Here is a 15,691-nt window from a genome sequence, read left to right as displayed (position 1 = left end):
AAGAGTGTGGTTATGTCTATCAGCTGATGACCGTATACACCGAAACCTCATGAATGCTCCACCCTCTCCACAGTGGAAAGTCCAACTAACCCTTTGTTAAGATTGAATTTATGAATAATGTTACTCTGACAAAACGGCAGCACAAGCTGGAGTCAGTGAAATGATTTCAGAGCATCACCTTCAAGACGCAAAAGGGAGGGGGAACAAACTAAGATAATATCACACAGAAAATAACAATCAATCATTCTTATGGTTTCTAATATCCACAAACAATCTGTGACATATACTGGAATGCATTTGTTCAAAACTAAGAATCACATTACTAACCTGAAAGAAGCTTCTCAGTGATTTGCATCAGGTCATTATAATCCGCATAAGCCATGTAAAACTCACAAGTGGTAAATTCTGGATTATGAGTGAGATCAATGCCTTCATTTCTAAATTGGCGGCCAATTTCATACACTCTGTCAACACCTCCCACAACCAACATCTGAAAAGTGAAAATATGATTTTCATCTTTAGATCATACAGCAGGTGAATTAAATTATTGTTGTGTTCTACAAGTTGGGTAATGACTCTAATTTCACAAATTGCAATCACAGAATCTATATTTATGTGAAAGACAACATATTTTACAACAAATGTACTCTTGCAGATCCAAGGAAGCTGAACACAACACAATTTACATGATTTAGTATGAGTTTTTAATATTATAGATTTTCAGTAAACGCACATTTCTTTCTAAATACATTTCTTCATTTTCAACTCTAACACATCTAAATTTTACACTTTCCACAAATAGTGAAATGAATTAAACTATTTTCAAATTTATGAGAATAAAATTCCATAAATAACTTCTCCCCCCATTCTAAACAACTTTCTGAATAATTTTCTTATATATCCGAATATTTTATTGTTTATACAAAAACAATAAAACACTCAATCTAAATACAGACTTCCAAACAGTAAGTAATGTTAACCTTCCTATGTCTAAAGGCATCACGAATTATTTAAGATATGCATACACATATATAAAGCTGTAAACAAATTCTTGTACTAGCTAATTTACTGCAACATTTTAATTGTTATCAGAAATATGCAGGCAAATCTGTGCACAACCTCATGCAGTGGTAAGTATACAGAAAATAAAATTTCATATTTAAATTAGATGATGTTTGCACAAAGGTAGAAATAAATGTCATGTAACATGGAAATTATAATTATAAATTTAGACCATGATTGAGAAATGAATATTTTATGCTGAAAATTATGTTCATAACATTTTACATTTTTGCACAAATCACAATTTGCAAAGATAAAGCCATCTTTTCTCAGGTAGAACTCTTTTCTCAGTCAGAGCATTCATCCTCCTCACTTTGTGCATGTAATCTAAGGTGGTGAAACATTTATTTTTGTGACAGATGCCCTCACTGGCAATTCAAAAGGGGCCACCTACATGACACATCTTTAATTTAACCACTTGTATATACCAGGATTTATTCACACCCTAGTTCTCCTCAATTTTGCTTGAAATCATTTTACTGCTTTAATGAACACTGAAACATCCCCACAACCTCAGAATAAGGGCCCCAAGACATGTTTATATAACACCTCTTGATTGGTCAAAAAGTGAATCACCTTGCTGCAGATATATATAGAACAGTTTTAATTTAGTCTGAAAAAGACATGACTAATATGTAACCTCGTCAGTCATGTTATTCCTTTCCTTCAAGCTGAGCACACAAGTCACTGGGGACAATGTCAGCAAGCAGAGTAAGATCGCGAGCCACTTAGTATCCACCAGTTGAGTCACAGGGTTTTCTTTCGCCTTGGAGAAAGATTTAATTCCAGCACTAGCACTATAAACCCTTTTGAGCCAAGTCATCCTGCTTATGCATGATAAATTACAAAACCATCAATTTCTTCTAAAATGTTTAAGAGTGGCTGAATTCACTTAACTCTGTGAAATTGACCCTGGAAACAATGTAATTCATCAATTGTGAAAAACAAAGTCCTTTGCCACAGCGACTTTTGCTGCTGTATAATTGCAACATTAGATGAACTGTTCCTCTTGATGTCCCAGTTACTGCTGAAGATGTACTTGCTTTCAGCACCATCCAGGTACATATCCTGTGAACCACCATTTTATAGCACACAATCCTCCCCCCGAAAGGACCATTCAAATTACAACCCCTTCTTCACATCAATAGTTAACAAATAGACAATTACTAGTGCCTCGCAGAGATACACGGGCCAGCCAGAAGACAGCATCATATATCCCAGTTTTGGCTGTACGTTGTGTACTACAGATCTAGACTCGTACTTCAATGAAGTGTCAAGAAAGTGACACACACTTATCATTCACGTGTGATCCAGCAAAACCATTCTTTGATGAGTTTAAGTTATCCCATAGTAACAACCAGGTTGTCCTTATCTCCCATTCAACATTCCTCTGAGAAGCAGCAGCACTTACCCTGGTTACTTATTTGATTACTTTTTGTATGACCTCATATGAATAAAGGCTGCCACATTTATCACATTGCAATGCAGCTACCAGCTAATATGACAGAAATTCACATTTCTGCTCCTTTCACCTTAGACAAAAAGCATTATTCCATAATAGTACCTTATGGTAAAGCTCTGGTGCGATTCGCATGTATAAATCCATGTCTAATTCATTATGATGTGTAATGAAAGGCTTGGCAACAGCTCCACCTGGAATTATGTTCATCATGGGTGTCTCCACCTGTATGGGAGGATTAAGGTTACATAAATTGGAGCGATACTGGACTCACAAAAACATAATGTACTAATAAAGGAAGTTAATTGTGCTTACATTGTTAAAAGTCACACAATAAATTCCACTATTGAAAAATTTTAACAAATATCCAGTACCAGCAGTACAATTTCATCAAATCTTAAGTTCCTAGCACACTTGTTCAATTCTAGCAAGACTAGATTATCAGTAGGGAAATCAGGGACCTTCAGAAGGAATTTATCATAGAATAATAGAATGGCTACAACATAGGAGATCATCAGGCCCATTGAGTCTATAAAGACTCGATGTTAAGGGCAATCCATCTCTTCCCATGGCCCCTCTTTTTCCTCATTGCCCTGCAATTTCTTTCCCTTCACATACCCACCCAGCACCCCTCTTGAATGTTACAAACGAGTCTGCCTATACCTTTACCTCTAACAGTGCATTCTAGACTGTAACTGCTCACTGTGCAAAATAATTTTTCCTCATGCTACTTTTGGTTTTTTTAACAAGCACCCTCACTTCATCTCCCCCAGCTCTTGACTCCTCTGCTCATAGAAAGAGTGACTCTCTATACTTTTCAACAAATTAAAAATCTCCATCAGATTCCCTTGCAACCTCCCCTGTTCCAAGGAGAACAATCTCAACTTCTCTAGTCAGCCACATAAATGAAGTCCTTCATCCTTGGAATCATTTTAATAAATCTCCTCTGCATCCTCTCTACAGACTTTGCATTTTTTTTTTAATGAGGTGCTGCCTAGAACTAACAATACAACTGTATCAGAAACAGTGTCTTAACAAAGTTTATGGCTTCCTTGCTCTAGTACTTGCATGCTCTATTAGTAAAGCACAGCATGCCATGTTTTATTGAAGACTTTCAATGAACGATTTACACATATCACCAAATCTGTTTTTGTATCTCTTAAATTTGCCCTCAGCTTTTTATTACCTCTTTCATTCATCCTACAAAGATGTAAACATTTCACATTTCTCAGTATTACAATTTCATCTGCTGATCCCACTAGCCTGTCTCCTTGAAGTCTATTACCTATAAGGAACAAAGGAATCAAGGAATATAGGGTACTGTCAGTAATAAGACTGCATGCAAAAATTAAGCCATTAATTTTATTGAATGGCAAAGTAAGCATGAAGGGCCGAATGGCCTACTCCTGCTTCTATTACTTACGCCCTCTCAGTTCACTATAACCACCAAATTTGTGTCATCTGCAAATCTGGAAATTGTGCTCTTTATACAGAAGTCCAAGGTGCTTATGTATACTAAAAGTAGTGGTCCTAGTATAGAGCCCTCAGAAACTCCACTGTATACTTTCTTCAAGTCGTAAACAAAACCTTCCACTACTACTGTTTTCTATTACTCAGCTGATTGTCTATCCATGCTGTTAACAGTCCTTTTATTCCATGGCTTCACTCTTGACGACAAATTTATTACGTGGCACTTTATTCAAATACCTTTTGGAAGTCCATATCTACCACATAGACCATACTCCCACATCAACCCTCCATGCTACTTCATCACAAATCTTTATCAAGTTAGTTAGATACGATTTGCCTTCAACTAATCCATGCTGACTTTTCTAATCAGTGCACACCTGTCCAGTGGCCATTAGTTCTGTTCGCAATCATTTTCAAGAAAGTTTCCCAATTAGTCACTTGCACTGTTTTTTTGGAAGAAAGGTAACAGTTGCAGTTTTCCAGTACTCAGGCACCACCTCCAGATGTTGGAAGATTATACCCAGGGCCTCTGCAACTTTCTCCCATACTTCCCTCTAGGATCCATCCCATCCTATTTGGAACCTGGTGATTTATCTACTTTAAGAGCAATTGACTTTTCTAGTGCCAAATCTTGATCAATTTTAGCCTATCCAGCATCTCTAAATAATTATTTTCTTTCAAACTCACTGGAGTAGAGTGTTGATGACACTACATAAATTCATTAACTATCATAGCTAAAAAATCAAAATAAGCTACTGATTAATTTATGATACATTTGTGAAAGAACAAAAAGGAACTTGCCTCAAGAAATCCAAGATCATCTAAAAACTTCCGTAGATAGGTGATGATTTTGGCCCTGGTGATGAATTTCAGCCTCACGTAATCATTTAAGATCAGGTCCAGGTACCTCTGACGATATCTGGTTTCCTGTCAGAAGAAAGAATAAATGCACATTCCAAGAAAAATCCTCCCAAAAATACCATGAATATATGCACTGACATACACATGTACACACACCATGCACACAACACAAAATTTCAATTTGCTGCTATCCAGGACAAGACAACCAGCTCGTGAAAATGGTAATTTCAAGAGATTGCCAATACTAATTTTTTTTGAAAGATCGGCAATTGAGGGTTCTGGGGAACTGGCACAGAAGAGCAAATGAGGCCATGATTATACCGAATGGTATGGTAGGCTTGAGAGGCCAGGTGACCTAATGCTCCTCTTTTTGTGTGTTCTAAGCTTGTGTCAGAATTTTGTAGATTTCAATTAGATCCCCTCCTACAATTCCAGACTCTGTTGAGTTCAGGACTGGTTGACCCAATCTCTCCTCATACAAACATCCAGGAATATCTGGTGGGTACAACTCCAGTTATGATCAAACCAAGGTCCTGTAAAATTGTAGTCGGACACCCTTGCTTCTGTACTCAAAAATCTCTTGCAATGAAGGCCTACAAACCATTTACCTTCTTAAGTGCTTGCTGCACCTGCATGTTTGCTTTCAGCGATTGGTGTATAAGAATCTTCTGATTATCAGCTCCTAACATCTCACAATTTGACTAATACTGTCTCTGTTTTTCCTACTGAAGTGGATAACTTCACAATTATCTGGGTTATACTGCATCAGCCTAGTATATACCCATTCATTTCAACTCATCTTAATCACTCTTATTAAACCACCAATTTAGTTAACTCTCATATGCCCTCTGAAATGACTCAGCAGGCCACTCACTTGCACCATAACTGTTGTGTTTTAAAAAAAAAATAATGAATATAACCAAATGGATTAGAGGGCATCAACTTAAGCACCAAATGCAGACATGGCAGAATTGCTCCCAGCCCAATCAACCTTGCAAATTCCTCGCAGGAAGCATCTGGGGACTGGTGGCTAAACTGGGGAAGCTGCTGAAGTAGCCCAAGAATTGTCCTCACAGAATCATTCCTTCCAGACAATGTGCCAAACTCTTCCATCATTCTCTCTCCTATCTCACTAGGACAGACCCACCAGAGGATATACCACAGGGGGCTGGAGCCCTCAGGTGTAGACTAGAATGCCATGGGTTTTACTAATTCTAGCTTAATGAAAATGTGCAAAAACAAGCAGCACAAATTTTGGATTTAGATCATTTAAATTTTTTTGAAGTAGGTTTTATTAACTGTCAAGAAACAAATTCACGTGGTGAACTAATGGACCGTTTGGGCTTGCCAATATAAACCATTTTATTTGGGACACTCACCTTATCACGGAGTCCAAAGTGCAAGTGAGGCAACATGTGTAGGCAGGGAGACAGTAGTTTTATCTCTATGGGAATTATACTCAGTTCTCCCTTTTTTGTCTTTCCTGGGTTTCCCTCCACTCCAATAATATCACCACGCCGTAACTTATTGTTTACTTTAATGAATTCCTCTTCAGATTTGTAATTTCTAAAACAATTAAAAACTCAGTTTAAATCAAAGTTATAGAAAAAAAAGGACTAAAAAAAAATGCACACACAATTCCGTTTTTCCAAATCCCACAGTTTACATTAAGTAGTATGTTCTCAATTATATAACTAATAGAATAAAATACAGTTAAACTAAACAGCTTCAAGCGTACTCTTAGTATAACTACTTTTGAAGATGGTATCATACGCAGCAAATTTTTTTTTTAAAAAGATGAAAAAGCATTCTGGCTAAAAGTAAAAAAAAACAAACTGAAATATCTGAAACACATTTGTAGATGCAGTATTTAGCCAGTTCTGAATGATTGTGAACAAAAATACGGATCACTAATACTTTGCCAATTATCAATGTGACATTTATTTTAAAGTAAATGTATTGTAATTGGAACAACTTGGAATCCTGTGCAGAAGTGTGCTTTCTATGTTGAAGTGTAATAATGCAAACAAAAAAAAAAGCCAGAGATATGGCATCCTTGTTCAGCAAAATCTGCCTGTTGAATGATACTATGTAGTTGCATTAAAAAAAAGAGAAAAATTCAAATAAACAGTCATAAATGAGAATTGGGTGCATTTTTGGTGAATAGCAGCTGTATTGTGTAATTCATTATAAAATACAAGGTTTGAGTGCTTGATAATTATATTAAAATACCTAGATCTAGTAAGTTTAATAGTACAAATATGTTCCTTATCAATTCATTTTTCAAGAGACTACAAAAGTAAATTGTAGATCAGCAACTGTACTTGATTTGTTCAGATGCAACAGACCCCGAATGAAAAAAGCTTTGATAGCTCCAATGGGTTTCTGGTTTTAGGTATTGTTTTCTTACACAAAGATGACACTATATTAACAGATTTCCATTTATTTGTTGGCATCAATTATTATCAAGAACATTTTAAAGCAAAGTAATATTTGTTATAAAATGTAAGATGTTATTATTCACATAATTAAGAATACAAGAAATTGAAGCAGGTGTAAGCCATTAAGCCGTCATGCCTGCTCTGTCATTCAATAAGATCATGGCCAATCTTTCACCTCGACACAATCCCTCAACTCTTTTAATATTTCTAAGTCCTGAGGGAAAAAAAAAATCAAACACACCGCATCAATATCCACATTAAAACTATTCCAGAAAAAGCAGCTTATTCCAATCTTAACACTTTGAAGTGAATAAATCTGTATCTAAGTAAGCTTTCATAAGCAAGTGTACATCTTACTCTTGCGCTGAATGGGTCAGGTACATTAAAAATAAACCTGCATAAATCAGGTAGTTCAGTTCTCCATGTAATCCAGCTTACTTGGAATTTGCCATAACCTGTAGTTTGACTCCTTCACCACGAAGATCATAGAAGATTAATTTGGCACCCGAGGCCCGTTTGGCATGGATACGACCTAGGAGAGTTAAGGTACCAAATGTTTTTCAATACGAACTCACCTTGCAAAGCACACATATGAATAAGACTCACACAACCCACATAAATATGTAAATTGGCAATTATGGGTACTCTATTGAACAAAAAAGAAAAATAATGCAAGTTTTGCAATAGAACTTTCCAGTCCAAAAAATAATGAATATTTTCTAACTTAAATCAAAAAGCAAAAAAACAAACAGTATCTGATAGAAATCCAAATTTATACACAGAATATTAGAAACACTCAGGTCAGATGGCATCTATGGAGACAAACATAGATAACACTGCAGATCGATAACCTTTCATCAGATCCGGGAAAAGTTAGCAACTGAATGTGCTTTAGGTTGCAGGGAAGGCTGCAGAGAACAAAGGGAATGTCTGTGATAGGCGGCTTTTGTGTCACTTAGTCCCTCTTGGTCTCCACTCAGACTTATGTTCTTTCCACCCATTCCACCTTTCTGTGAACTACAACATTTCAAGTTATAACATTTCCTAGTTCTGACAAAAGTTCATCAATTTTAAGTATTAAATTCATTTCTCTCTCTGTAGATGCTGTCTGATGTGTTTCCAGCATTCTCTATCTTTATTTATCAATTTGATTTTGCTTGCATTTAAAATTATAATAGCAATAACAAATAAGCAGTCAGTGATTGCCGAAAAGGCAAGATAGTTCTTTTTGTAAAAATTATTGAATTTCAATTAGTACATAGTAGTCAATGATAAAGCAAACTGATTTTTGACCAGCATTGTGGTTTAGATAAGAATAGCATGCGTTTCTCACCTAAAAATGGGCATTAATGAATTAGTTGCATATTTTTTTAGAACAGCTCAGTGGTTTCTCATCACCACTACAACTACCAGTTTTTCAATCCCAGGTTATTTAATTAACTGAATTTAAATTCTCCAGCTACCATGGTTGGACTTAAACTGGCATGTTATCCTTTATTGCAAAGGGGGAGTTTAAGAATAAGGAGGTTTTGTTACAGTTGTATAGGGTACTGGACACAGTTTTAGTCCCCTTCCCTAAGAAAGGATACGGAGGCAATCCAAAATGCCAATGATTTACTACTCCAGTAACTTTACTATGGCTGCATTCCTTTAGCGAATACTCTTCTTTGTTGGTTGTGGTTATGTTTATGTTTGTGATGACTTAAAACTACTTCCAATATTACCTTTAACAAGAGTTTATTTTGAGTAAAACAAAGATGCTACTTTGAAAAACTCACCTGCCACGGACAAGCGGATATTAGAGAGATGGTCACCAGGCTGCAGATGATTATATTTTTCAATGAACTCCATTAAGGATATATCTACATGGAATTTATGAGGATACGGATCCTCTTCAGTGCCCTTCAGTTGTTGGATGGCCTGTGTCCGTATTTTGTAATATTGCTGAAAAGAATTTAGGATAGAAAACAATCATTAAATGTATGCTACAGAATACAAGCTTAGAACTTTAAAAATGTGCAGTATAACACAAAATGTTCAGAAGAATAATCTTGTGGGCTCTGAGCCAAATCAGCAAATTCTAGTAAGATAACCAAAGGTTCAATCAAAAGGATCGATTTATGGGAGAATAGGAAGCTGGATGGCCAGAGACATTTACCCAGGGATTTTCAGAATGTAAGATCAATTCCAGAACCAATGGTGTGCAAACATTTTAAATAGGGAAAGACAAATAATAGAAAGGAGGACACAGGGGTCTAGGAGGTGGAGATTTTGTGCTGAGGAGGTTAATGGACTCAAGTATATTCACACAAGAACACAAAAAAGTAGGAGCAGGAAGAGCCACCAGGTACCTCAAGTCTGCTCCGCCACTCAGCATGATCCTAGCTGATTTATGCTGACGGCAACTCTTCATCTGGTCCAGCTCCCCATCATCCTCAATCTTTCACATTCTTATCTATCTCCACCTTAAATACGTCTAATGATCTGGTCTCCTCCACCCTCCACTTTTGCAGTTAAGTTCCCTTGTTTCTGACTCTTCTGCTAGTGGAAACATCTCAACATCTACCCTATCAAGCCCCCTCAGGATCTTATATGTTTGAATAAGGTCTCCCCTCATTCTCCTCAACTCCAAGGAATACAAACCCAAACTGTCTAACCTTTCTTGATGGGACAACCCTCTCACCACAGGAATTAGCCTGGTGAATCTCCTCTGGTTTCCCTCCAATGCTACTATACCATTTTTTAGTTAAGAGGACCACGCTCTGCAGTGTCCCAGGTGTAGCCACACTAACACCACATACAACCAACAGGCCATTTGCTTTCTTAACTATTTGTTATACCTGCCTGCTAACATTTTGTGATTGATGCACTAGAACACCTCGATCCCTCTAAACTTCACTCACTTGCAGTCTCTGTCCATTTAGATAATAACCCACCTTTTCATTCATCTTACCAAAGTGCACAAACTCATACTTCCTCACATTAAACTTAATTTGCCAAGTTTTCTCCCAATCACTTAATCTATCTTTATCCCATTGCAGAATCACAATGTCCTCATCACAACCTGCCTTTCCACCCATTTTCATATCATCAGTAGACTTGGAAACCACACACTTTGTTCCCACCTTCAAGTCATTAATGTAAATAGCAAACAATTATGGGCCAACAACCTATCCCTGGGGTATTCCACTAGTTACATCCCTCTAGCCTGAAAAGCAGCCATTCAGTCCAATTCTTTGTTTTCTCTGTGACAGCCAGTTTTCAACCTATGCTAACACACTTCCTCCAATACCCTGGGCATTTAATTAATGCACCAGCCTCTAATATGGCACCTTGTTAAGTGCCTTTTGGAAATCTAAATACACTACACCTACAGGTTCACCTCTATCAACTATCCCCGTCATATCCTCAAAGAAGTGGAACAAATTTGCCAAACATGATTTACTTTTCATAAAACCATATTGACTAGGTTTGATTACATTCAGCTATCTGAAATGATTACTTATTTCCTCTTTGATTATTGACTCTAGCATCTTGACAACAATAGATGTTAAAGTAACTGGCCTATAGTTCCCTGCCTTCTGTCTTCCTCCCTTTTTGAAGGAGGGAGTCACATTAGCTGTTTTCTGATCTGCTAGTACCCTTCCAGAAATCAGTGACTTTGGAAAAGTTTCAACGAAAGGATCCACAATCTCTGCAGCCACTTCCTTTTAAACACTTGGGTGCAGGCCATAGGGCCCCAGCAATTTGGCTGCCTTTAGCCCTGTGAATTTCTCCAATACTTTATCCCTTGTGATTGGGATTTTTACAAGTTCCTCCCTGTTATTTGAAATTAGCCCATTTGTTATCTTAGCGTTATTTGCAATTTCTTCCGTAGTGAATATTGATGCAAAAAAAATTGATTTAACATCTGCGTTTCCTGTTCTTAAATCACCAGCCTTGTTCTCTTGAGGTCCAACAACAACCTTAGCCGTCTTGTTCATATTTACATATCCATAGAAACTCTTAATGTTTGTTTTGATGTTACACACACATTTCTCTCAAAATCAATCTTCTCCCTTGTAACGAGTGTTTTGCTGCTGGATCTTAAAAGTTTCCCTGTCCCCTGGTTTACCACCAACCTTTGTCACTTTGTATGCCCTGCTCTTCAATTTAACTTCATCCTTGACTTCCTTTGTTAAGCACAGATTGTGCTTCTTTCTCATAGAGTTCCTCTTTCTAATTGGGATAAATTCCTGGTAAGTGTTGTGGACCAACTATTTGAATATCTGCCACTATTTATCTACTGACCTATTTCTTAGCTTATTTTTCCAGTTCACCTTAGACAACTGCACTTTCATACCATTATAATTGTCCTTAAGTTGAAGACAGTGGTTAAGTCCTATGGTGTTCATCCCCGAACTGCAGCTGGAATTCTATCACATTGTGGTCACTACCTCCTAGGCGGATCTTTAACTACAAGATCTCTTCTTAATCCTTCCTCATTACTCAAGACCAAATCTAAACTAGCCTGTTCCCAGGGAGGTTCTGCAACATACCGTTCTAGAAAGCAATCCCTGATGCACGCCACAATTTTTTTCTTCTACAATACCTTTGCCAGTTTGTCTCATCCAAATTAAAATATTTGAAGAATTGTAGTTCTCTTCAAACATTCCCTAGATATTTACTCATCTATGCTCCACCCTATTGAGAGGTCACATTTTGGGGGCCAACAGACTACTCACACCCTTGTCTTCTTTCCCCAGTTATTCATGATTTCAAACCAAGCCAATTCTACATTACTATCCACTGTCTCTACACTCAACACGATTCTGATACCCACTAATACCTTAAAGCAATATTGATCAGTGTACTGGAACTCAAAACTGGAAAGATACTGAACAGAATACTAATTAAATCAATTTTAAGCCAGCCCCCATCCTGTTCTAGTTTCCTCCATTGCATCCTTCCAACATCACAAAACAATTTACTCAAATATTCAGACATTGCCCCTTCTCTGAAGGTTACTGAGAGGTAGATTTTTTTTTAAATTCTCATACTGACATTAGGGTCAAGAGTCTCTTCATCTCCACCCATGTGGATTTCATCAACTTTTGCATTTTTGAGAGCTTCCCTTTCAGCCAGCTCTTTAGCTCTGATCTCCTTCTCAGCAGCTTTCTTCTCTGCTTTCATTCGCCTCTTCAGCTCACTGCAGAAATCAGACCGGGGAAATAAAAGATTAATTACAAAAGATGTGGTCACAAGTGTTATCACTCCAATATTGCAATGTTATTTTAAAACTCAGGATAATTTGGATTGATACAATCTATCCAAGCAGCTGCAATACTCTTTATACTCTACTGCTAACAAACAAAAGTGGAAAGTAGAAATGCTCATGAGAATTTCCCCACAGAGAAGTTATTGATGTGTTTTGCAAAGATAAAAATCATTCAATTAAATCGTATTTTTATGCTTTTTTTTAAAAAACAAGAAAGGTACATAATTTTAATACAAAATAACCCGAGAGGGAACGTAGAGCTCACTGCAGAGAACGGCAAAACCTGTAAAATGAACAAATTGTGGCGACTCACCGTTTAGTCAGTCGAACTGGCTCAGCAGTCAGGTCGAGTGGCGTCGGAGCAACGAGGCCCAAGATGGCGGCGGGCCTTGTCTTTCCCGAGCGACGGGGAGAACCCGCGCGCGGGAAAGTCTTGATGACGTAGTACTTACGTCATTGCCGGTTGGATTGGGCAGGAACAGTCTCCCTTAAAGGGCCCGCGCAAGGCGGGAAAATAAACCAGTTCTTGTTCGACAATCCTCCGACTAGCGTCTTGTTTTATTTCGCGGTAGCAACCGCTACATTGGTGACCCCGATGGTCCAAACGGATTTTGGACCCGCGCAATGGCCGACAGCGCAGCAGCCAACGCAGTGGCCCTCAAGCTGCCCACCTTCTGGACACTTCGGCCCAGCGCCTGGTTTGACCAGGCCGAAGCACAATTCCACCTTCGGCAGATCACCTCCGACTCCACGAAGTACTACCATGTGGTTAGCTCTCTGGACCAAGAGACAGCTGCCCAGGTTGGAGACTTCATCCAGTCGCCTCCGGAGGAAGATAAGTATCCAGCTTCCAAAGACCTTTTGATTCTGACCTTCGGCCTCTCCTGTCGTGAGCGTGCCGCCCGCCTGCTTCATCTGGACAGCCTGGGGGACAGATCCCCATCCGCCCTAATGAATGAGATGCTGGCATTGGCCGAGGGACACAAGCCATGCCTGATGTTCGAACAGGCCTTCCTCAAACAGCTCCCCGATGACATCCACCTGTTGTTAGCTGACGCCGACTTCAGCAACCCCCGTGAGGTGGCCGCCTGGGCAGATGTCCTGTGGAGGGCCAAGCGCGAGAGCGGTTCGTCCGTCAGTCAAATCACCAGGCCACAAGCCCAACGCCCACCTCGCCCGGCCCCAGCAACTGAGCAACCACACCCCAGGAACGCAAACGACGACACGGGTGACCAGCTGTGCTTCTACCATCAGAGGTGGGGTGCGGAGGCCCGTCGATGCCGCCCACCCTGCAAGTTTCAGGGAAACGCCAGGGCCAGCCACCGCTGATGGCTACGGCGGCTGGCCGCCGACAGAGCCTCCTATTCGTTCAGGACAAGAAATCTGGACGGCGTTTCCTCGTTGATACTGGAGCGGAGGTCAATATTTTGCCCCCGACTGGCCACGACACTCATAACAGGCCACCCGGTCCTCTACTCAATGCCGCCAACGGTACAATGATACGGTCTTTCGGCACCCGTACACTTCAATTACAATTCGGCGGCAGCCGTTTTACCTGGACCTTTACCCTTGCCACCGTCGCCCGACCACTCCTAGGGGCCGATTTCCTTCGGGCCCACAACCTGTTAGTCGACCTGCGAGGGAAGCGGTTAGTCCACTCTAGCACCTTCCAGACCTATCCCCCTGGGAGAAATCAGCACACCAGCCCCGCGCCTCGACTCCATTTCCCTTTCTGGCGACGATTTCGCCAAGCTCCTAGCCGAATTCCCATCAATTTTGGCACCTTCGTTTACGAATTCTAGGCCCAAACACGGGGTACAACACCACATCATTACTACAGGGCCACCCCTTCATGCCCGAGCACGACGATTACCTCCAGAAGAGTTCCGTCACATGGAGGAGCTGGGGATTGTTCACAGGTCAGACAGCCCCTGGGCCTCCCCCCTGCACAGGGTCCCCAAAGCCACCAGAGGGTGGAGGCCCTGCGGCGACTACCGCAGGCTGAATGACGCCACCACCCTGGACCACTATCCCATCCCTCACATCCAGGACTTCGCAGCGAGCTAACACGGGGCCCGCATCTTTTCCAAAGTGGACCTCATTCGGGGATACCACCAAATCCCAGTCCATCCAGATGATGTCCCCAAGACTGCGATTACCACCCCATTCGGCCTGTTCGAATTCCTTCGGATGCCGTTCGGCCTTAAGAACGCCGCACAGACCTTCCAGCGGCTGATGGACGCGGTAGGCCGAGACCTGGACTTCGTGTTCATTTACTTAGACGACATACTGATCACCAGCCGTAACCGCCAGGAACACCTTTCCCACCTCCGCCAGCTGTATTCCCACCTCCGCGATTTTGGCCTCACGATCAACCCGTCCAAGTGCTAATTCGGACTTGACTATCGATTTCCTCGGCCACAAAATCACCAGCGACGGGGCAACACCCTTACCTGGCAAGGTGGACACTATCCGCCATTTTGCCCGCCCCGACACAGTCAAAGGCCTACAGGAATTCCTTGGGATGGTCAACTTTTACCATCGGTTCATCCCTGCAGCAGCCCATATCATGCGCCCTCTGTTCTCGCTGCTGGCTGGTAAGGGCAAGGACATCACCTGGACTGACGAGGCTGCGGCTGCTTTCGTTAAGGCCAAAGACACCCTGGCAGACGCCACGATGCTTGTACACCCTAGGACTGACGTCCCAACCGCCCTCACGGTAGACGCGTCCAACACCGCGGTGGGTGGGGTACTGGAACAGCTACTCGAAGGCCGCTGGCAACCCTTGGCATTTTTCAGCAAGCACCTTAGACCGCCCGAACTGAAGTACAGCGCTTTTGATCAGGAACTTCTAGCACTGTATCTGGCGGTCCGGCATTTCCGATACTTTCTAGAAGGCAGGCCTTTCACCACTTTCACCGATCATAAGCCTTTGTCCTTTGCCTTCTCCAAAGTCTCCGATCCCTGGTCAGCTCGGCAGCAGAGACATTTATCCTACATTTCCGAATTCACAACTGACATCCAACATGTCTCCGGAAAGGATAATGTCGTTGCTGATGCACTTTCCAGACCGACCATCCACAACCTATCCTTGGGTGTCGACTACACGGCCCTAGCTGACGCACAGCAGGCCGATGACGA

At 40.7% G+C, this 15,691-nt stretch overlaps 1 protein-coding gene across 2 annotated transcripts in view; it reads right to left on the bottom strand.

Moving 5' to 3' along the window:
- kars1 (lysyl-tRNA synthetase 1) overlaps window positions 1–15,691 on the bottom strand; it is a 42,245-nt gene that overhangs the window by 18,168 nt on the left and 8,386 nt on the right. For both annotated transcript variants that reach the window (XM_052028290.1, XM_052028289.1), the window contains exons 3-9: window positions 12,337–12,481; window positions 9,072–9,237; window positions 7,732–7,825; window positions 6,232–6,418; window positions 4,793–4,918; window positions 2,627–2,746; window positions 328–490 (exon numbers count right to left, since the gene is read on the bottom strand). In XM_052028290.1, coding sequence (XP_051884250.1) covers window positions 328–490; window positions 2,627–2,746; window positions 4,793–4,918; window positions 6,232–6,418; window positions 7,732–7,825; window positions 9,072–9,237; window positions 12,337–12,481 — 1,001 coding nt within the window. The remainder of the gene's footprint in view (window positions 1–327; window positions 491–2,626; window positions 2,747–4,792; window positions 4,919–6,231; window positions 6,419–7,731; window positions 7,826–9,071; window positions 9,238–12,336; window positions 12,482–15,691) is intronic.

This window comes from Pristis pectinata, chromosome 13 (assembly GCF_009764475.1).
Source record: "Pristis pectinata isolate sPriPec2 chromosome 13, sPriPec2.1.pri, whole genome shotgun sequence".
In the NCBI taxonomy this organism is placed as follows: domain Eukaryota; kingdom Metazoa; phylum Chordata; class Chondrichthyes; order Rhinopristiformes; family Pristidae; genus Pristis; species Pristis pectinata.
Note: the sequence above shows the minus strand (reverse complement) of the source record. Positions and strands in the feature narration are given on the sequence as shown.